The sequence below is a fragment of the Triturus cristatus genome, chromosome 12, assembly GCF_964204655.1.
Source record: "Triturus cristatus chromosome 12, aTriCri1.1, whole genome shotgun sequence".
In the NCBI taxonomy this organism is placed as follows: Eukaryota; Metazoa; Chordata; class Amphibia; order Caudata; family Salamandridae; genus Triturus; species Triturus cristatus.
The window spans coordinates 529,680,834-529,704,941 of NC_140595.1; the positions used below are offsets into that span (position 1 = coordinate 529,680,834).

General features: G+C 44.6%; 2 protein-coding genes across 2 annotated transcripts in view; one reads left to right on the forward strand and one right to left on the reverse strand.

Moving 5' to 3' along the window:
• OGFOD1 (2-oxoglutarate and iron dependent oxygenase domain containing 1) overlaps positions 1 to 23,115 on the reverse strand; it is a 213,997-nt gene extending 190,882 nt beyond the window's left edge. Inside the window, exons 1-2 of the mRNA XM_085638720.1 lie at positions 22,735 to 23,115; positions 11,230 to 11,375 (exon numbers count right to left, since the gene is read on the reverse strand). Coding sequence (XP_085494846.1) covers positions 11,230 to 11,375; positions 22,735 to 22,909 — 321 coding nt within the window. The 5' untranslated portion in view covers positions 22,910 to 23,115. The remainder of the gene's footprint in view (positions 1 to 11,229; positions 11,376 to 22,734) is intronic.
• Positions 23,116 to 23,413: 298 nt separating this feature from the next.
• NUDT21 (nudix hydrolase 21) overlaps positions 23,414 to 24,108 on the forward strand; it is a 200,835-nt gene continuing 200,140 nt past the window's right edge. The window contains exon 1 of the mRNA XM_085640147.1: positions 23,414 to 23,574. Within this exon, the coding sequence (XP_085496273.1) occupies positions 23,483 to 23,574 (92 nt within the window). The 5' untranslated portion in view covers positions 23,414 to 23,482. The remainder of the gene's footprint in view (positions 23,575 to 24,108) is intronic.

The following is a 24,108-nucleotide window of genomic DNA, read 5'->3' on the forward strand; positions in this document are numbered from 1 at the left end:
GAGTTTGTTCCTAATGGTTTACATGTGAGAGTTTCCACCAGCGCACCGAGGTACAAATATAACATTCTTAATCGTCAAAATGCTACTTCATTTGTTTAAGAACCACCCTAATAAAAAGGAAAAAAAAGGAAATAACCCAACGTAAACAATAAAGAAGCAAAAGGGCCTTATGCAGAGGGGTGAAGTATATCGTAGCTAACATAACTTGCGTGAGGGGGAGGCACAGTATAATGAAGCTTCCCGGGGGGGGGTGCTGGAGGCATAGGGGGAGGGGCCCCCCAACCGCAGTCAAAGCTGGCCCAACAGGACAGTAAGTGTTCGGTGTTCTTTCCCCCATACTCCCAGTGCTATCTAAAGGTTCAGTATACATCTCAGTTTAAGTCCCTTCGGAGTGGGGCCCCTGACCTGTATCTGAACCTGTGCCACTAGTCGCTTGCCCCTCATGGTTCTCCCAAGTCACCATCACTTCCCTCCATTGACTCACGGCTATTGGGTGCTTTCTCATGCCATTAGATTCCTCCCAGCTGAGCGCTCTACCTTCTACCCTAGGCCACATGATGACGTCCCTGTACCAGGTCTCAAATTGGTGTCCCCATCGCAATGCGACGTTTCGCCAAACCCAACGCGAGATCTATTAACCTATTCCCAACTTTACGCTTTGGTGGCCTGGGGAAGAGACCCAGGAGGCACGTCTGCACTGTGGGGGGCAGCACTCTGCCCAATACTACTGCGAGCTTACCAAGCACAGCCTCCCAGAAAGGCCGCAGGCCCGGACAATCCCAAGTCATGTGTCCAAAGTCCGCATCCGGGTGCAGGCATATAGGGCAGAGACGGACCTCCCCCCATAGGTCACATTGAGGCGGTGGGGTGTCATGTAAGCCATGTGTGTGTAATTGAATCATTATATATTTGAGCAGTGTATTGCGAGAAATCTTCTTAGGGTAGTGCAGGACCCTCCGCCACTCTACATTCATAAGGACTCTGTCTCCGGTCCTATCCCATTTTGCTCATAGCCTATCTAAGGGACATACTGACGCCGATTGCAGGGCCAAGTAAAGCCATTTCACTAGGTGCCCCCCCCCCCCCGTCCCAAGCATGAACAGGGCGTACAGTACCGGATACGTCTCCGGCTCATCTCTCCCTTTATTCCACAGCTGCGCAAATGTACGTGTCAGGGCCTCATTGCGCAGGAACTGGCCCAGAGGTAGACCACAGTCTTCCATAAGCCCGTCGAATGGGAGCAGGGATTTGTCCAAGAAACAATTCCCAACATGGTCTAGCCCAATCTCTGTCCAGCAGGCCAATTGCTCATTCATAAATACAGTCTGTGGATCACTGAGTGGCAACATAGGGGTGTACTTGGCAAGTTGTCGTTCTCTGCCCTAGCATCGCCTCCAGGCTTCAAAAGCAGTACGCTGCAGCAAGAAGCAGTACAGGGTGTGCGTCGTTGGTATCAATAGTTTCGCCATTACAAGGCTAGGGTGGGAGTCCGGTTGCGATAGGAACGTTCCATTCTCGTTCACATCCTCTACCCATTGCGCCAGCCACTGCAATTGACCAGCCAACATATAAAATTCAAACTTCCATACTCCCAGTCCGCCCTCAGAAACGGGACGCTGTAACGTTGTAAGAGACACCCTAGGGCGCCTGTCGCCCCACACCAGGTCTCGCAGCAGGGCATTCAGGGGGCGAAACCAGCTGCTAGGCATGAGAACCGGGAGATTGACAAAAAAAATACAATAAGCGTGGGAGCATGACCATTTTAGATAGGGAGACCCGGGACATTACAGGCAATTTCAATGGACGCCAAATATGTACACAAGCAAGTAACGAGTGCAGCGCTCTACCCAGGTTGCCTTCCTTCAAGTCATCAAGCGAATGAAATATATTTATGCCCAAATATGTAAACGATTCTGAGCCCATAGTATGTCGACCATCAATGTGTCCGGGGTAGGGCCCGCTACCGGGAACAGATACATCTTTACTTTGTTGACTCGTAGTCGCGATAGGCCCGCGAAGATGTCTATAATTTGTATAGCCGTTGAGGTGCCCTCGACTGCATCTGATAGGTATAACAATAGATAGTTCGCGTACAGGGAAACATGGAGCGTCCACCCTCCAATGTCCATCCCGGTCCCACCTCCTCCCGGCGAAGTCTCTCGGCAAGGGGTTCTATTGCCAAGGCGAATAGAGGGGGAGAAAGAGGGCACCCCTGTCTAGTCCCCCGAGATACCTTATACTCTCTGGAGATTGTTCTGCCCGTTATGACCCTTGCAGTAAGCCCGCGTATAAAAGCTGTATTCACCGCACCCAATCCTTGCCCATGCGCATCATCACCTCGAATAAATATTCTTACCCCACCGTGGCAAAAGCTTTTTCCAGGTCGACAGAAAGCACCGCTGCTTGAAGTCTGGACGGGGTCTCGGCATGATAGAGAATAGAATAGAGCCTGCGAAGGTTATAAGAGGTGTTACGGGAAGGGATAAACCCATTCTGATCAGAGTGTATTAATGTCTTCATGTGCAGAACCAACCAACCGGCCAGCACCTTACTTAGGATCTTAAAAACCATGTTAAGCATGGAGAGAGGCCTATACTCTTTAACCCCTGCCCCAGGCTTATTAATTTTCGGAAGGGGGGATCACCAGGGCTGTCTGGGTGGAGCTAGGCAGCTCCCCAGCCTCATAAGTGTCTGCATACAACCGGACCAGGTGCAGAGCAAGCAAATCTGCAAAACGTTGGTAAAATTCGTCCGGAAAGCCATCCGACCCTAGTGTCTTGCCAACGCATAGATGGCGGCTGTAATCTCCTGCAGGGTTATAGGTTCCCCCAGGTCTTCCTGGTTCGCTTCCTCGAACACACGGAGGGGCAGAGGCTCCAGAAATTCCCTCACAATCGATTGGGGAGCTGTATTTGGGGCCGTGTATAGGTGTTCGTAGAATGTTAGAAAGTAGTCGTTGATCGCATCCGGGTCGTGCACCACCTGACCGCTGTCCAAGCCAATTTGTGTGATGGGGGATCCCCCCAATTCCGGCTTAAGTAACCATGCTAAAAGACGGCCTGCCTTTCCTTCCTCCCTCCCTCTGCACCCTGTCCAAGTAGTCCTTGTGGTTATAAAAGTGCAGCCGCCCAATTGCGTCATTATATTTTGCCCGTGCATCCTGCAGTGCCACTCGGGCAGCGTCTCCAGTACCATGAATGTTGTCTGAGCTGCGGATGCTCCCTTCCAGGTCTAGCAGTTCCTGAAGGAGCTCTCTATAGACTCGTCGCCTGTCCCATACAATGGCCCCGCACTACCACCTTGAATGCCTCCCATTCCACTCGAGTGGAGGATGTTGTTGTGAGAAGTTGGCCTGGTATATGCTGCTCACTAATTCTAGTGATCACCTTGTACCATGCCAAACAACCCTTATGGTGGTGGTTGAAGTCAACCTTGATAGACCAGCTATCCTAGTGGTAGCGTGGACAGTGCAGTCTGCAGGCTAAACTCTTGTGGGCATGTGAAGCCAGCTGTTTTACCATATGTAACCTCCTTGAATACCGAATGAAAGGACACCACACAGATATATATTCAAAATATATATGTATTTATTTACTTAAAAGTATCCCCTATACTCTTTATGAGCACAGAAGCACATTCGTTAAAACAAGGCAGTGTTTAAATATACAAAAGTTGCACAATTATGGATGGGCCAGGTGGCCAGCTAAACCATATACTAAAATAGTGGTATAAGAACCACAAATAGAAAGGAAGGAAGGCCTAGGGCCTTGGGAATCGCTGGGACGACAAGGAGCTAACTGTAGTTAGTGACCAGGAGGCCCACAGGATGCGTGTGCAGTGTGAAAAGTTACACGTGTGCACCTATCGATTTCAATGGGTGCGCAAAAATCACAAAGTTAAAGGAAAAGGAGTCTTCCGGATGGACCAGAACCTAACAACTTGAAACCTAGACACTAGAGAGGTTTCTCTACCCAGGAGCACCGGAGTGCCAGCGTTACCTCACCCACAGGAAGCGGGTGCATAGGGGTCAAAGAGCGTCGGGTTTCGTCGTGCAGGTCTATGGAGCCTGAGGATGATGATGCTGCAGGCGGCCAGGCAGGAAGAGTTCGGGTGGATCCAAGGGTGGATCTGAAGAGTAGACGACCTGTAAGCAGAGGGGACAGTGTTCAAAGTCACTAGCCAGTGACCGGCGTGGAACCAGGAAGGAACCAGGCGATGTCGGGTGCCAACAGGTGAAGAAAGGAAGCTTGTCTCCGCAGCCACGTGGAAGTGAAGGGATCGACGAGCTGTCCCACGAAGGCTCTAGCTGATGGCGTTGTCGGCTTCTTGATCGGAGCAAACAGGCCTTGGCTAATGCAAGCCACGCAGGAATCGATGAAAGCTTCGTGCTCTAACCAGCAAGGTCAGAGGGGCTGCTCCTTTTCACAGGAGCAAAAGCCAGTCTGGAGCAACCAGACCAGCGGTGTTGTTGTTTCGTCGCCAAGATGGCCACTAGCCAACGGGCCAGTAACCGGGATGACGCGTCGAGTGGCAAAAAGCAAAAGGGCCCCACGCAGATCTCGTGGATGCTGGAAGGCTGATCTTTGGTGCAAATGCTGCTCGGTGTTGGGGCTTCTCAGGGCCCAAAGCACAGCGTTGAGGATACCTCGGGTGCTGCGCAGTCAGCTTGTCGTGGACGTTCCAAGATGGCCGGTCCCACGTCTCTCGGTGACTCCACGGGTCTCTTCTTTGCAGGGACGGTGGATCTGGCTCAGAGATGTCTGGGAGTCTGGGTCTTGTCGGGCTCTGGGCTCGGTCTCCGGCGGGAGGCGGCGGCAAAGCAGTCGTGGGGTTGCTGGATGGTGCCTGTGTTCACAGGGTGGTCACTCCTTGGCCACAAGGGAGATTCTCTTCAGTCTTCTGTGCAGCAGAACGTCGAAGTCCAGTAGTTCTTCTTGTTTAAGTCGAGTTTCAGGATGATCTGAAGTCTTGGGACACAGCTCCTACTCTTATTCCAAATCTAGGGGCCGGATTACCCGCTAGGTCCCTCCTCTGGGTGGGACCAGGAAGGGGGGTGGTTACACCCCCCTTTCCTTTGTCCAGTTTCGCGCCAGGACTGGGGCTGGAGAGCCCCAGCTCCGGTTTGAACTGACATATGCACAGGGACACCTTGTGTGCCCCAGGCATGTCTCAATCTATTCAGCCCTCCCTACCCCACTACACAAAATCCTGTCTGGGGTGGTGCAAGCACCTCCCCTGACAGGAAACCCTTTGTCCACACCTCCCAAGCTGGAAGGACTCCCAGCAGCAGGAGGGCAGACTTGTGTCTGTGGTGGCAGCATCCATTTTGTGATGCTGAGGCTCTGTTTAACTTTACCCGGGTTTCAGGTTAGGTACATGTTGTGTCCCTCTAGAAGGGTGGAATGCTACCCCCGTCACCAGAACTGGTGATGGGGTAGTATTCCAAATCGTATGACACCTTACTCGACATGTTTTGATAAAGCCAAACCAAAGTTAGCATTTGACCGCGAGGTACATAATGCACTTAAGAGTATATGGTATGGCAATATCATGAAACAGCTAAAGGACGTTGTTCCGAAAGCTGCAGACAGGCTCAGCTCATGCCAGAGCACCATCTCACATGAAACCAAGCACTCTGCCTCCAGGATTGTTAAGGCTTGCCATAGGAGTGGCTGATAGGTTACCATGTGTCCATATAGGTTAGATACAGATATACTATATCTAAGTAAGAGGTGATTACACCAGCTTACCCCAGTTGTGTCAAATAGTGAGGCCAGGCCAGGGGTGGCATAATACATGCTGCAGCCCCTGGTAGGCCTTGGATACACCTATACCCTGGATACCTGGGGTACACTGTTACAGGGTCCAAAAAGGTGAACCAGTTCCAATTGGGTATGTACCTAGGGTACATGGAGTCCATTTTAAAGAGAGAGCAGACAGCCTGAGACCCTGAATGGCAGGATCTCAGGCCAACTAAGTCGAAAAACCAGCTAGACACTAGGCAAAAAGTTGGGGGTAACCATAGTCCGATATCCACCTTCCTACAGTTGTGTTGGTGTTGATGGGGAAATATGTGTCTAGGAGTGTATGCAGTGACGTCTGAAAAGGATTGTCCTCAAGTAGTGCCGGGTTAAGCCTCCAGGTGGAGATTGAAGGGCACCGTCCCAATGGTTGGTGAGTCATTACCAACGGACTGTGATCCGACAGAGTACGTCCTAAATATTCTATATGTTTAATAGTGCTATTAAAGACAGGAGAGCACAAGAACATATCTAGTCGAGTATGCACTTGATGTACCGGTGAGAAAAAGGAGAACTCCCTATGACTGTTGTGTTGCAGCCTCCAAGTGCCTTCGAGACCCCAATGTGTGATCCATGCACGGTACCCCAAAGCTGTGCGGCGTGGCTGAGACTCCATTAAGGGAGGATATGACCAGTCCGTGAACACGTCTGCAACACAGTTAAAGTCCCCCCCAAGAATCAGGTTGCCCCTCAAGCTATCAGCCAATATGGCAGAAAAGGAATCCAGGAAGCCAACCTGGTCCTGGTTAGGAGCATAAATGTCACCTAGGGGGACCTCCGGCCATGCCTGTCTCCTCACAATCCGTGCATATCGACCTCCCGCATCTAGCCACGACTGCTCAACGGCAAAAGGGACCCCTGGCTTGACCGAGATAAGCAACCCCTAGCAAAAGCCGAGCGGGTAGTCGCGAAAACCCGGCCCCTCCATCTTTGCTTCAGCTTCCCCACTACTCAAGTGGGTCTCCTGTAGGAACGCTATATGGATGTCCCTACGCCTCAAATATGAATAGATATTATGGCGCTTTGCGGTAGACCCCATCCCCCTAATGTTCCATGTTAGGAACCGTAGAACACTATGAGCCCCTGCCATTCCTGTTGGATATCACTAAGCAACATTGCGAAGGAGAGCCCCCCCTCAACGCCCTCCCTTATCTCATAAAATCCCACCCCATTGCAAGCATGAAAGACCAAAAAAAATAACAAAAGGACCCTTATGGTGGTTAACTACCCGACCCCAGGGCAGTGCGACAACAGTCGGCCGCTCAAACAGCATGTGAAACAGTTAGTACTAAATGAGTTCCTAACCTAGTATGGCACTCAACGAAAATGAGAAAGGGACACTCCTGCCAGTTTGAGCGCACCAGCCCCATGGGTAAAGAGGCAGCACGGGGCCTAGAACAGGCAACTATTGGCCAGTACCCTTCTAAGAAAACAGCCACCTTAGCTTACCAAATATATCAAATATTTTCGTCAGCAGTATTTGGCATCACTACTGGCATCTTCACACTGTCACTGTGGGAAGTGTCTTGTTTCATTGCCATCTGTCTCTCTTGAGGAGCCGGCCACCACCTCCGGGGCAGGACTCCGACTCCGCATTAGGTCCACCACAGCTTGCAGCGCTACAGCTCTCTCCTTCTCCATCTGCGATGAGGATGGTTTCCCTAACGAAGTCGTCGTCTCGGGCGCTTACCAAGTTCCGTGGCCTTCTGCCAGGTGACTCCAGGGCCCCTATCCCCTGGTGTCTCACCCTTATAGTTCTCCAGCTAGTTCCATGCATCTTTAGGACAATCGAAGTAGTGAGTGTTCCCCTCCAACATGATATGTAGTCCGGCTGGGAACAACAGAGAGTATTGGAGGCCCTCATCTCTCAATGCCTTCTTGACCTCTAGGTAGGAGGCCCGCTTCCTATTCACCTCCAACGTGTAGTTCGGAAAGAGAGAGACCCTGCTGTTGTCTACAGTGAAGGGGCCATCTGCTCTCGCCTTTTGCAGGAGGAGTTCTCTGTCCCGGAAGTGAAGTAGTCGGGCAACCACTGGTCGCGGAGGCCACCCAGGGGCCAATGCCTTGGCTGGCACTCTATGGCCCTCTCCAGCGTGTAAAAGGAGGACAGACCCTCCGGCGCTACTTCATTTCTGAGCCAGCGTTCCAAGAAAGACACCATATCACTGCCCTCCGTCCCTTTTGGCAGGCCCAGGATTCCTTTTATTGAGCCCTTCGGCATCTTCTGCTCTGCGCTCTAACAAACACACCCTGTTCGTGAGGGTCCCCATCTGTTGCTCCAATGCCTTTTGTGCCGGCGCCAGTTCCGCGACAGAAGACTCGGTCTCTTTGACCCTCTCTGACAACTTCTTATGCTCTTCCCGCAGCAGGCCGAACCCCACCGCAACAGTGCTAATATCCTGATGGAGGGTAGCCTCCGCTATGGCCTCCAATATTTTACTGAGTTGTTGTTGTACTGGGTCATCCGGAATAGATTGCGACAGTTCCTGGGCACTGTTTTCTGGATCTTGGAGGGCCTCGGTCTGGCGACCTCTAGGTTTGCCCATGATGCTGAGGTCCCACTAGTCCAAATCAAGGCCACCTACTAACGAATCAGGTGGAGTTCAGGGCACCCTGTAGACGAAGGCCAGCCAAGGAGTTTTCCACCTCAATTCATTCTTCACCGCGGCTACCCCCTTGCATCTCCAATGATCTCGCGGGCCACGTATGCCGCTCCTCCCCAGAGGATACCAATACCAATATTCAAAACACATTGATAAGGAGTATATTATGGGCAATATATACAAAAATAAATTAGGGGCTCATTTTAAAGAAAATCATTAGTGCACTCACAGGTCTGTGACCTTGCAATGGGGAAGATTTTCAACTTTCAGCAATTCACAAGAGTTTAAATGAGTAGGCCAGGAAATTTACAGCAGTTACAGATTTCCAGGAGTACTCCAAGCAAACGTGTCCATTCCATTTCTGCACAAGCACATAATCAACACATAGTCAACAGTATATTTGCTCATACAAAACTACTAAGCAAGTTCAAATTAACTTCTTGAATCTTTTTTTTATTTTTCTGCGTGGGAAAACATCTTCCCCAGTGGAGTAATTCCTATACCTACACACCACTTTTTTCAGAGAAGTTCCTTATCACCCAGAAAAAGGTTTTACTACTGCCCTTTACGGGAGTACATACCCAACCATGTGTCTTTCAATGACAGGTTAGCAGGTTGTCCAACATCTTTATTTTATTTTAATTCTCTATATGTTCTATTTCCAATGCCCAAACTGCCTTGGATTTCAACTGCCATATAGATCTTCTCTGTAGATCTTCAATACATTGTACTACTTTAGCAGACATCTAGTAGCTTCGTAGATGGCAAGAGATAAGAAAAGGCTTATACCAAGGCCCATTTCCCAGCTGGTTATGCTGGGAGGTGTTGTCTAACCCAGGGCTAATCTCAGTCTAATCAAGGTTTGTCAGTTCTTAAGAATCCCTTGTAGATCCTCAATTGTTAACTTAGGCACTAGACAGACAGTATAACCCACTATCTGCTGCACAATTTGCCCCCCAAAAATATTTCTAGATCAAATGGCTTAAAAGTTATTAAAATGGGACAAAACATAGCTCCATTCATGAACAGTCTTTTCGCAAAGATTAACTAATGAACTTTCAGTTGCTAATTACAGGTATTTAGGCATTAAGCTTATGAAGTTCAACTTAGCCTGGACAGCATTAAGCAGTAGTGAAACGACAAAATAATACACTTATACTATCACAGGCTGTGCTGCATAATTTCTTTTTCTTGGTGCATAATTTAGTCAACCCTGGCACCTAATTTGGCTCTCCAAAGGTGCATAATTGCAGTAGTCCTGGGTATATTAAGAAAGGTGGCCTAATAAGAGCCTTACTAGAATCCAAACTCTAAAATTTCAGCCCAGGCATAAACAGGGAAACGGGTATAATGTTCGTCAGCATTTACACAGCAATGCTCTAAATGATACAAGTGTGTTATTTTCTGAAACATTTCGTCCATTGAGAAAGTTAAGGGGAAAAAAAAAAGACAATCAATCCCTGGCAGGGTGTGCATGATTTGATACATATTGTCAGGCACTCAGACTACATACATAATCAAAAGGTGCCAGTTTACTTTTTAGTATACAATTAGTTATGGGATGGATTGCACTCACTGCAAATCAAGGACAAGATTTCCAGCGGCTATCATCATTAGAATGGGCATTACATAGTTGGTGATTTTTTGTATAAAGTGGTATTCTAAGTGTTTTAAGGACATTTTTGACTAAAGATACCAGTGTTTATTTTCCTTGATGCTGCATAATATCACAAATTCCCTCTGATCAACAATTTCAAACATAAGCTTTTTCTCGTCACCCATATCAGCAAATTTATTGATGCAGCTGCCAGCATTAACTTTAAAGAATGAATCAGAAGTTGGACATCAGCTAGTCTTACCATATTGGGAACAGATATGCTGTTAGAAGAGCAGAACCACTAGAGTACTGTACCAGCATGGACATTTCAGAGGCCAGAATAAATACATCTTCACAACAAACTTTGTTGGTATGAAAAATTGCACAGGTACAACGGTAGACCAAGTAATATAAATCAATTTAGGATTTCATACATAATTCTTATTTGTTCCATGAAATAAAAATCAGTTAGCAAATAAAGGTATTTAAATTAGTAGACAAGGAATGCACTGGTATATTAAACAAATGAAAATTTGAACTATGACCTTTCACATTAAACTTGTGTTCATCAGTTATTCCTGAACCATGCAGCCACTGCTACATGTCTTATGTGAGATTATTAAATTATCTAAATTTCCTCTCTATTGTCGTCATTTGGGTTTCTTTAAACTAACCAAACCCCGATCTTAGTAGCTTGATGGGCAGATATTGCACAGGGTCCTCGATTTCATAATTTAAAACATTGTATGCAAGGTATGGGATTGCTTTTGGTTTAGGGACAGGTCTCAAACTGTCGATGACCTACGAGCCTATGCAGCCATGGGCACTAATTACAATTTTGTACTGCAAAAGACTTTCAGTTACCCCTGGATCAAATGGTTTTAAATTCTCAGACAGCCGAGGGGCATACTGAAGGGCTTTTAAGTTTTCTTTGACGGATGCACACACTTTAAAACCTCCAACGACTACTATGCATCTGGAACAGACCACATTTACAACAGGGACAGCATCCTCTTTTATATTCCACTGTGACTGTTTCTCCAATGGACTACTTTAACCTCGATCACACACATCGTGAAACTCAGATTACAAAACTGACTTTGCAAATCTTTGCAAATAAATGTACAATGATGGAATTATAGATAAATGGTCATGCTATTTCAGAAAGAACAGACGTATTTTATCCTCAAGGTCACTTAATAGGTGTTCTTATCCCACGCTCACTCACCTGTTTAAATTTGTACAAATCATTTGACTTCTCATGAAAATCAAGTTTCAACAGCTCCTTCTGCAGGCCTTCCAAGAAACTCTCACTCTGGATGAAGTTTGGAATTGTACAATGGCGGAAAGGATGTGTGTCAATTACGAAGCATTCTAAAATTGAAACACATATGAATAAAAATACATACCATGCTCAGATTCCATTTACAATTGCAATCTGTTAAATTCTACATAGGTCTCAATTACTGTCTGGATTTTTTCATAGTTGAACAAGTCCAGAGAAAGGGGACACTTCGTCTCGCACTAGGAAGGTCTCTAAGCCCATCATCACCTGTATACTTCACTATAGAGACATGGATTTAGGACTGCAAGTGAAAGTCTTAATTTACAGTTTAAGCTGTCTAAATAAGCTGTCTAAGAGGTTTATCTTTCCAGACTTTTTCCAGCAATTTGGTTACTAAGGATAATGATTTGCTAAACTCTAAAGTATTACAAAGAGATCCATACAATACATCAGCATTCTCCTTTCCAATTTCTTAGTCATTTAAGAGAACTAAGTCCATGTTTTTGCAGTACCCGACGATGTTAAGATGTTTTTGACAAAGCATGAATTGCTTGGCTAGACCTCCACAAGATTCTAAACTGGAATGTAATCCTAATTTGTTTAAATTCATGATTGAGGCACATGAAATGGCTTCTGTTGTACTGAATTTAATGTGGACACCACAGAGCTATTACTGTTAAGAATCCAAGTTGTATTGTATTATATAAGTATTGAAATGGTACTTTCCTACCCCTTTCAAGATACAAAGTATCATGATATATGCCAGGTCGCTGTAAAATTATGATTCTTCGCCTTCCCTTTTCACAGTTTAGGAACTGCATGCAGCTGAAGGTTCACCGTACTGCACAATCCAACCCAGCATGTGGGCACTTTTATGTCGCAGTTTTTTGATATGGTTAATTATTTTGGGAGCCGGGGGTTGCAGTCACAGAAGTGTTGAGGTGTTTGTTGTGGGTTAGGTCATATGTTGATTTATGGGGGTTGTTTGCTGTTTCTCCTACACAAAACAAGTGTTTGGTTGGGGCAAATCTTGGTACAGAACTTTACTTTGCATACATTTAATGAGATAATTATTAGATCGTGACGGTATTCCTTGAAAATGGCACTAGTAGAGTGACATAATGGAACATTAGTGAGGTGAAAGATTAACCTAAGGCTTGAATGGCTCAAGCAAAAACTGATGAACACATGGTTAATGTGAACGATTACAGAGTTGCACTTTATCAGGGATGGTTGTGTAGCATCTACGACTACAAGGGGTTTCCTATCACTCTCGCTGTGTAGTATCATGTTTCAGAAGTCACTTACGTTCAGATCAAATGTGCAAATTACTTACCCCTATGGATGCAACAATGTTCTGTCAGATTGAAAAGTGTATAGGAAGATTATTGTCAGACATACATTTGGAGCTAATGTGGGTCACCCTTCGGCTGCAAGAAGATTTACTGACCATGTGCCTCAAGTTGAATGGTGTTAAATGTGACTTTAACTGGATTTTCACAGTAAATAATAGGAGTAGTAATACAATACAACAGTTTATTAGTCAATTAAAACCATAAACAAGATCATGCAGTACATCGAGTTTAAGAATACATACAAACAAGGATTAAAAAAAGATTTGTCATACAGCTATTACGGCCACTGAGCATCGTGCCACGAGCCCTTCACTTTCTTCAACTTTTCTTCCTAGGTTTTTAAGTGGAGGTGCCAAATACAGAGATAAATTGGATAAAAGTGGCTAAATAGGAAAAGAACTTGCAAGAACAGACTCAAAAGCATCTATCAGATATAAATATTTCCCTACATAAAACTGATATGTATCTGAGGCAATTAACAGGCACTCGCTACACGAACTTGCCAGGACTGCAATTAATATATCAATTTAAACAAGTCCTGTATTACATAGGATGCAGGTTTGGATGGATTTTGGAATTTTTAATTGGTCAAAATTTGTGTGGGAATAGATTTAAGAGTAGTCGAAAATTTAACAGTCTATATTTTCCCTTTAACTTTTTTTAATGGAACTTGGTAGATCGACCTCTATACGTAGTCTGTTAGCTGCAGCTAGGACAGAAGAGTAACTGCATGACTATTATGAGCAAGATGATATGTGGAAATGCGGTCATCGAGTGACAGGGGATAGACAATGAGGCATGAGTCCTAGATTTGAATATTTATGCTGGCTTGATTACTTCTGTATATGGTCCAATCTACTCAGTCCGTCAGCTGTGTTTCCAACAAGAGGTCATTCAGAGTCCACGGGATAAATGAGGCCTAAAAAAATCGCCAATAGATCAAGGCAACTCTTTTCTCCAGGCAGAAGTAACAATACACATATGATAACATTTATACTCAAAACGGTGTATTGTATGGAAGTGGTGTACTAGAAAAGAGTAACAAGTATAACTAACCATGGCGGCAATAACAATTTAAAGGGCAAAGAAAAGTGGGGGTGTGGGAGAGAGTGGCCCAGCGCCGGTTAAAATGGACACTTCCTAGAGCAGCTCCAGCAACCTACTGTTAACTTCCCCTTCATCCACACAAATATCCGGCCTTAAAATAGCAGAGACATGTTATGTTAAACTATGCTGGGGTACAGTAAAAGTTGCATGGTCAAACAGGAATGCTTATGCATAGCTTATGTGAGCTGGTGAGCTTGCCTAAACGTTCAGCTTAGTTAACAGCAAGATGTACTTTTGGGGGCAAAGAGTTCCAAATTATAGGTGCTTGTGCAGAAAACCTAACACCACCCATCCTTTTCTCCTTAAATTTAAGGATGGTCAATAGACTGGAGGAGACTGAGCGAAGTTTCTGAGCAGGAGTGTATTTCTCAATTCCTGTTATTAAGAATGGAGGTCCCTCATCAAGTAAAGCCTTAAAGGTGAGGCAGCAGACTTTAAAGATAATCCTTTGCTCCAGAGGGAGCCAATGAAGATCTCTCAGTAAAGGGATAATGGGGCAATTCCAAGGTTGTTTGAAAATTAGTCTGGCCATCTGGTTCTGAGCAATCTGCGTAATTGATTTATAGGAAGGTCAACGTATAAAGAATTGGCATAGTCAAGCCGGGAGGTTATTAGTGCCATAACCCCCCAGGATTAGGACATCACAAGTTAAAACATAGAGATCTCTTATTTTCCTGAGAGTCAGGAAGCAAGTCAAAATCACAGATCCAATCTGAGGTTTTAGGTAAAGTTCACTGTCTATAATGATGCCCAAACTCCAAGCTGAAGCTTTAGGGGTGGAGGGGTTGCCCCATCTCGTAAGGCCAGACGGAGGGGTTCCAAAGGCCAGTTTTGTTATTTAGGATGGTAATCTAAGTTTTTTCTGGATTAAGTTTTGAAAGGTTACTGCTTATCCAATCCCAAATGCACTCTACAATGGATTGAAAGTCGTCCTGAGAAGCAAGGGAACCATCTAGTCTCAAAAGCAACTGAGAGTCATCAACATAATTATATATTTTACAATTCAAGTCACCTAGTGCCGATTGAGAGGCCTAATGGAAAAGGTGCAGTGAATGAGATGAGCTCTGAGGGACCACACAATCCAACTGGGCTGCTGTGGCCCTCAAGGGTCCCACCCTAACCGATTGAGTATGGTTCTCCAAAAAAAGGATTTAATCCAACCAAGAGCTGAGCAGCGAAGCCCAGCAGCCTCCACACAGGCCACCAGCAAGTTGTGGTTAACTGTGCCAAAGGGTGCAGAAAGGTCCAACAAGACCAGAGCAGAGGTCAGACCTTCATCACAATTCCTTTGCATGCATCCACTACTAACAGTATGACAGACTCAGTGGAATGGGCAGGGCGAAATTCCGCTTGACACCTATTTAGGAATTGCATTCTTCAAGAGGTTTACAAAGAGTCTGTGCCGCATGAGTTTCTAACAGTTTAGTTGGGAAATAGATCGATAATTTTTCAAGAGCTAAGAGTCCTCGTCTAATTTTTTCTGTAAAGGAATTACGGGGGGACCGCACTCTGATCTACAGCCCTAAAGGCCACGCAGCGCCACGCAGCAGTCCTTATCAGGCTCCTGGGCTCAGGGGTAGAATCCCCGTTACCTCCTGCACTGTCGCTGGTAGTCTCCCTCGCCGCCTCCTGCTCAACCGAGGCCGCTGTTGAGGAGGACTACAGCCCCCAGCATCCAACCTGAGACCCGCCCACATCCGGCGGAAAGCGCGCCCGGAGGCGCTACTTCAACCGAGGCTCCCCCGGTGGAGCGGGGGGACCGCACTCTGATCTACAGCCCTAAAGGCCACGCAGCGCCACGCAGCAGTCCTTATCAGGCTCCTGGGCTCAGGGGTAGAATCCCCGTTACCTCCTGCACTGTCGCTGGTAGTCTCCCTCGCCGCCTCCTGCTCAACCGAGGCCGCTGTTGAGGAGGACTACAGCCCCCAGCATCCAACCTGAGACCCGCCCACATCCGGCGGAAAGCGCGCCCGGAGGCGCTACTTCAACCGAGGCTCCCCCCGCGTCGCGGGACGCGCGCGGGCGGCGCCGGGCTGAGCCCGGGCAGAGGGCGGGCCGTCTGTGGCCGTCCGGGGCCAGACGAGGCCGGGCTGGGCCACCCCCTTAACCTAATGTAAGTGAATAACACACGACAAGACACACATCGTAAAGCATCTATTAGCGATTTACTCCTGCTAAACTTGCGATCTTGTGACTTGCACCGACACAGAGGCTGGCCCACGAGCACGAGTACGTTCGAGACTGTGTCCCTCTATTAATTGATGCACACTAAATTGTGTCTGAATGGTTTACGGTCTGTTTCTCTTACCAATCGCTGCCCGGTGTTTTTGAATTGTCCCTATTAAATCGATTCTGGTTCGAGGTTGTAGTGACCTCCCTCGATTTAAGATATCTATTTTATATTAAGCATAAGGAGAGGGGTGCTGTTGTTCCTTTCCCTGATAAATTAATATCAGATTTGCTGTGTTTTATATACGCTGATTGCAAAAATATTCTAGCACTGTATCCATAACAATAGGGTGACTATATATTATATACTAGGTTTTTTATAGCCAATTCCCAATTGGCTTTACTTTGGCTTTACTTTGAACTAAATCGTGCCACACATTATTAATCCATGGCTAAAAACAAATCTACCATGGATAATTATCTTGTGAAGGTAGTAAGTAAAATCAACAATGATAGAAGAAAATCATTGGGTCGCGATAATATTACGGAATTAGTTTCCTTGAGTAACGTCGACAACACTATTTCAAATGCTGTTACACCTACTGTTTTAGCCACTGAATGTTTGTTAACAGAGTTCTTGGCATTACCAGAGTCTCCTATAGTATCAGAATGTCCTTTAACTATGTCTGTAGACCCTGATGCCATACCTCTGAACTCTTTGGATGAATCTAGAGCCGACCTTTTAGTATGCTCCCCTATAAAAAGGGCAGTAAGGCAATGTAGAAAAACGCTACCCAAGCGGGGGGTGGCCAGCACAAATTACCTTGTGAAGCTATTCCTCAAAAATTCCTACTGTCAAAAGGGAACAATGACTATTAACTGCGGCACTGACATAGATATGAGTATAAATAGTATGTCCCGTATTATCAAGGCATTTGAGGACAAATTAGAGGCAGTTGTTAAACCACTAGTGGACAAAATAGACTTACTATCTGCAGAAGTGCTTAGATTAGGTGGTTCACTATCTTCAATAATTGATGTTCAGAATAAGTCTCAAAGTGGGACACTGGAACAAGATGGAAGAACTGTACAACTTCCAACTAAGCAGAGTACTCCTCTACTTAATCCTATACCAGATAGTCGGATGGTGGATAAAATCACTCCACCAACAGCAGCCCCAACTAACACAGGATGGACAATGGTTCAAGCTAAAAAAACTCACTCTATTAACTTACCCCCACAATGTGAGCCATACGTTATAGTACTTACAAACGTTCCGCCCATAGACACTATGCAGTCTATTGCACGAAACGAATCACATGATTCCCTCAAACGGAAAACAGTTTCCTGGCTAAACTACAATTGTGGGTTCCCTGTCAACTACTCGGATCAGATATTATCAACTAGACGGGTCCCCTGGATTGGGAGTGCCAGGAAAACTTGTAAAGGCGACTGCATAATCGTAAATTTTAAATATCCCCAGCATGCTGCGACTGTTTTACTCAGAGCAGCATCGTTGGTATTGGGAGAGAATAGTGTGGGTGTACATTCTTTAGGTTACTTTTATAGTCATTTAGCTAGGACTCCGCAGAGTAATATTTCAAGTATGTCCCAAAACCATAACCAATGCTTACCATTCCAGATCAACACAAGCAATAGGTATTTGGCACCAAGTACCTTGGATCAGAATGACTGACTAACGCCAGTCAATGAGCTAGATGTTGAGACTAAGATAGCCACACAGGTTAGGGATAGGATTTTGAACACAGCGGAAATTAACGTAGAACTCGGACAAACAAGGACGGAGACCCCTACATTATCACATGATATCCCGATCTCTAATCCTATGACAATTGTAGACCCCCACATAAATCTAAGAACAACTAATGCTATCCTGGGGGAGGATGGGCAATGTGGTATTAGGCATATTGAGAATGGGGGGAGAAATGCTGCAAAGCCGTCATTACACGGAACTACTGTTCTAAGCAGCCCTGCGAATGGTGTAGTTGAACCTCTATCTGTTAGACTAACATCATGGAATATAGCAGGGCTAACCAGGAACTTACAGGATGAAGCTTGGTGCTCCTCCATTGAGGACTATGATATTGTTCTCCTCCAGGAGACCTGGGCTATAGAAACACCGCATAGACTGGGATATAGAACATTCAGTTGCAGCGCAATACCGTCAGTAAGAGGAAGAGCATCTGGGGGCTTGGTGGTATGGGTAAGGGTTACCCTGGAGCTAGATATCACACTATTGCCGATTGCCTCCCCTGATTTAATGGGTCTAAAAATAGTAACAAGGGGAAAAGAAATCATATACTTACTAAATATATATAACAGACCGCACCCTCTAAATAAAGAATCACAGGTGGTAGAACTCCTTGATTCTTTTTTAAATACTATAAATCCAAATAAACAGATAATTATTGGAGGAGATTTTAATTGTCAATACGAACCAGTACTGGGCTTGGATACTCTATTCGATGATCAGGACACAGCTAATAATGTCCTGCCCCTAGAGTCCATTAGCACAGTTAAAAATTCTATAGCAGCAATGCAGATTTTACAAATTTCAATAAATCATGAATTAAGGGCGTGTAATGGCCGCTTTCAGTCCGACAGACCAGCGGCTCCAACATTTGGTAGGGGAAATTATAGGTCACACATAGACTTTGTATTGGTTTCCTTGAGTCTATGGTTTCTAATAATAGATTTTAAAATAGACCACAGAATAGAGAGTGATCACTTCCCCCTCCAATTATGGTTACATCCAGAGCCTTTTATATCTAATACAAGTATGGAAGCCATGTCAAATAGCCCCGCTGGAGAACTCCAGGTTAAAAACAATAGGCGTGCTATAAAGTGGCCCTATATCTTGGCCAAGGAAGAAACGTTGGCAAATATTTATAATACTTTTGCCGATATATTTGAAGCATGCCAAATGCCTGCTCTAGGCACCCAGGATGTTTTAGATTTGCATTATAAATTAGTAGATGCATTAACTCCCCATCTAAGCAAAATCTACAAAAAGGACTCGAACCAGAAAAATAATCACTTAGAGACAACAAATCAATGGTATAATAAGGATTGTCGCAAAGCCAAGACTGACCTGATCACGGCTGTTAAACTAAAGAATTCCCAGGGAATTCAAGATAGTAGACTAGCATATAACAAAATATTGGCCCAAGCAAAAAAAGAATGGGACGATGCCCTTTGGGATGATCTTTTAAATGCGGCCAACCGGAAAGATCAGGGCACATTTTGGAATTTAATATCTAAAGGAAATAAAAAAGGCAGATCATCTAGGGATATATACCTTGATGAAAAAACTTGGTGTGATCATTTTTCTAAATTATATCGTAACATTAATGAGGGGATAGATATGGAGGACCAGGAGATAAATACATTAATTGTCAATACCCATTTGTACTTTAGCTTAGAAGAAACTATTGAGGCGCTACAGGCTATTAAAATGGGCAAAGCCCCTGGCCCCGATAAAATCCCCGGTGATTTGCTAAAGCATGATATAGAAATTTGAGGACCTTATATTAATTTTTTATGCAATTCTATAGTGGCTGGGACACCAATTCCCGAATCCTGGAAAGGGGCTGAAATTGTTACAATTTTTAAGAAAGGGGATAGTTATGACCCAGCCAACTACCGCCCTATAAGTTTAAAAGATCTTTTACAAAAAAATTTTGCCAGGCACATTTTAAACAGACTTTTAATATGGATAGAGGGGGCACAGATTTTGTCTAAATACCAAGCAGGATTTAGGTTAAAAACCAGCACGGTTGATCAGGTTTTCAAATTTATGTGCATTTGCTGGAAATATATTAATATAAGGAAGGGCAGTTTGTATGTAGCATTTATCGACCTAAGGGCCGCATTTGACCTTGTACCACGCAAACTATTATGGTCCACTCTTAAAGATATGGCAGTTCCTAGTGAGTTACTTAAGGAAATAATTAGACTCCACACAGGTAATTATGCTAGAGTTAGATGGGGTAAGGGAGGAGAAATTACAAAGGCTATCCCTGTGGGTCGGGGTGTACGGCAAGGTTGTGTGTTGGCGCCCACACTCTTCTCTTTATATGTTAACAACATACCCATCTTCTTAAGAGATTGCAAACATGACTCCCCGAAACTAGGAGATGAGGTGATCACCGCATTACTTTTTGCTGATGACACAATCCTCATCTCTCAAACCCCACAGGGCCTACAAAACCTTGTAAATACTTTTAATAACTACTGCGTGGAGAAGGGGTTAGAAATAAATTCATCCAAAACAAAATATATGTCCATAAACCCTCAGAAATCTTTTAGAAAGAATTTGGCCTTAAATAATCAAAAATTGGAGTATGTGGAGAGTTTTAACTATCTGGGTATCACGCTGGATAGTATGCCTAATTGGAAGGGGCAATTGGAAAAAAGCAAACTAATTCTGAAACAAAATCTATTGCCTATTCTTAAGGTGCATGGCAGTAGTCAATCTAAAGCAATTACGCCGGCACTAGAATTATTTAAAGCAAAGGCTCAATCGGCAGCATTATATGGCGCTGAGGTATGGGGCTATTCCTGCAATAACACCTTTAAGAAGGAAGAAAATATCTTCATACGCAGGTTACTCAAAATACCAACAAGAGCCCCGATAATCCCAGTGTTTACGGATATCAATCTTAAAAGGACTGATTATCAAGCCACATTAAGGCCATTACTTTACTGGGTTAGATTATGGACAACCCCTGAGCTGAGTGACTATAAGAATGGACTGATGGAAATAATTAGGATTGATGAGTACAAAAATATTACATGGCTAAAACATATTTCCCAGTGGCTCATAAGGCTTGGGTTCTCCCATTTTTGGGAAAATCCTCAGAACATGTCACCATCCACAAAAAAACTTTTGAAATCTGCTTATTGGGTATATATTAAGAATGAAGTATCTTCTAGTTCCTTACTAGGTAAATTGACGCAGAGATTCTTGTCCATCAAGGATACCCCTGTATTTGAAAAATTTATGGATGAGATAAGACCCCCTCTAGCAAAAACGTTATATTTACAATTTAGATATGGGGTCCTGCAGATTTCTGCAAATACTAGTAGCTGGAGGGACAATGATGATAGAGGATTGTGCACCCTTTGTTCCCAGGAAGCAAAAGAAGATGATGCCCATCTACTGTTCTTTTGTCCAGTCTATAAAAAACCAAGGGACCGATGGATTAAACCCTTATGTAAAAACATGGGGTTTAGGTTTTTTAAAGAGGCAGAACGCACATTTAAGTCAAATACTTTGCAACCTATAGTGTTCAGCATAAGTAGATTTCTATTTAATGTGTATCTTATAAGGAAACAGATAGGCTGTAAACTGTAAAACTTACTGGCTGGTTATACCATTTCCTAGCTTGATTAGACACTATGAACTTTACCTGTTCCCCCCTTTTTTATATATATTTTAAGAATTATTCTAAAAATATTATCTGGCTTTTTAATTAATTTATAATGTTTTTAGCACGGCTGGGATAGAACTTATTGTGGTTTGATCTTCACATGTATTATTTGGAACTTGGATTGTGTATTGTATATGTCATTTTTATATCTATGTATGTTGCTTTTATGACAAAATAAGTCGAAATAAAGCTTGAAATTGAATTGAATTGAATACTACTGCTACTTTGAAGGTGACAAGGTGTTGATGAGGAGAACAGAAACGCTATTGAGGAGAAGTATTCTTGGCAAATAACCGGAATTCTGTTTTGGTTGGGCTAGGCTTCAGGTAGAGTTTGGGCATCCAATTATAGATGATGTGCAAGCAGTGTCTGAGGCGTTGGATGTCTGGGGCAGGGGTGACTTTCAAGTGGAGTGAATCGTCAACATATTGGTGAATCTTGATGGGGTTAGCTGTGAATGGAGGACTAAGCAGCTCCATGTACAGGTTGAACATAACAGGAGACAGTAAGGAGATGCCTATGTCAATAAACTAGCGTTGGTTGGAAATATATGTAGCACAGACGTAAACAAGCTTGGCAACTTTATATAGCGTAATGAGAAAACTAAACAATGAAAACACAAACAAAGATGTCACAGGCTGTTAAACAGAGCCTACAACCTTGCAGAATTATCTCTGAGAAAAAAAAACACTAATCACAAAATAAAGAATAATGAAAAGTTGGATGACCGCAGGCTGGAAATACAGACAAGCAGGGTCTCTAATTAATGCAAAGTAAATCTGATATAAGATGAAACTCTGTGCCATGTTAGAAGCAACAAAAAGAGAAGGAATACTTCAATGATTATGCACATGAAATAGCAGACTTGCTACAACTCAGCAATGAATAAAAACTGCATATCCCGATAAGTGAAAACTGCGAGATTGCTGAAACATATGACATCTGGCAGCGTATAATAATAGCATATGCCAGCAAAAGTCCAGGGTCATACGAAAAGACATAGCACTGCCGCACCAAAAGACCTTACACAACATAGAAACTGTAGGGAAGGGAAACGGTTCAATTTATTTCAGTATAAAGTGTGAAAAATCTATTTATGTAACGTGGACATTAGCCAAAAGTGCTAAAGCGCTTTAAGAAACAGTTAATTATTACATAAGGCATGTAAATTATAATAATACTGGGTGTTCGGACATTTACAATAGGTAGTGATCATGAAAGCAAGTCGTAAATTACAGCAGTCACGATTTGACGAAGAAATAGCGTAAAGAACCAAGCTGTGACAGTTCTTATATATCTACATATCAATCAAGCATTACTGTATCGTTTAGCATTGCGCATGATAATAAGATAAGGAACTGTACCAGTCCTGAGGCTACAGCCCCCGGCCCAGGCTGTCGTTGCCTCCTCTCTGACGGCCACCTCCTGCAGTAAGGGGTTAAGTTCAGTCCCGCACACTGTCCCCAAGTCTCCCTGCAGGCGCCCTCTCTTCGCCGGGCCCCGGGAGCCACCAGGGCGCACCCGCCGCTTCTCGTTCATCCTGTAAATGCTTCCTTTCCTGTAGTCACAACCGACGCTAAAGCGGAATATATGACCCTTCCGTTTATTCTCAACTCATCTGCCCCTGACGATCCTCATCGGCCCAAAATATCCGATACCCCCACATGTTGTAGGATTCTTTCACTTTCCTTCCTGTGCACAACGTGTTGTCTCTGTAACACCGCCTCTTTCCTCTCCCATTGGCTACGTAGCGCGGGCTCCTCCCCCCTCGTCATCACTGGTGCCCTGCGCTTGTCTGATTTGTTTACTACTTTAAGGCCTCCCACTTCCTCTATCGCTCATTGGCTGGCCGTGTCCCTCCCCTTTGATATTTCTGTCCTTTCATTGAACTCCCCGTGAAGTCTCCTCCCTGACAGGTGGGTTTAGGATAAAATAGATGCCGCTTGTATGCCTCCTGAAACAGGTATCCTCTTCTAGCTTTGGCTCACACGGCAGCACTTCTGTCAATGCTAAATTGCCACTGAGGAGGCGTCAGACAAGGTAACAAGGGAATTGGAGCGTGGCTGTGCCAAACTTTAGCTCACTATTGAAACTCACTCTTACCTTTCTTCCATGTGTGGTGTTTTGGACTCCATGGGATTAAGCAACCCGGTGTTTGATGAGCCGTCACACAGTATCGCGACTGAAACGACCTTTTTGTTGTTGTAAGTGTTGTGCCTCTTTCTTTGTACTTTTCGAAGACAGTTAAAATTATCTTATGATAACGTTACTCATTGTTTGAGCAGTGCTGGACATGTATTCAAGAGTTTTGTCTTGGCCGCCACTCCTCTGCCAGGCACCCCACCCGAATGAGATGGAGGACAACTGGCAATTCTGCCACTATCTATAGTATTTTTCCAGGGGGCCTGCAGTTTAGGGGTCTGTCATGTCCAGTGATGCCCTGGTTACTCACTAGTAATCTCCATTACCCTTTGTCCATTTCGTACTCATCATAGTCATTACTGCATGCATGTCAACATTGGGAAAGCATATAGAGGGATATTTAAACAAAAGTGTGGGGGGTGGATTTATTTTTCCCATTCACTTACATTAAATATGAGCAATTTCAGATGGGAGAAAGCTGAATTATAGCCATTTTGGCTGTAAAAATCATGAGTCGCCTGCCTGAATCGGGTATGTTGGCATGCATGTTACTAATGAGGTGGCTGTCACCCAGCGACATGAAACAGAGCAGGAAC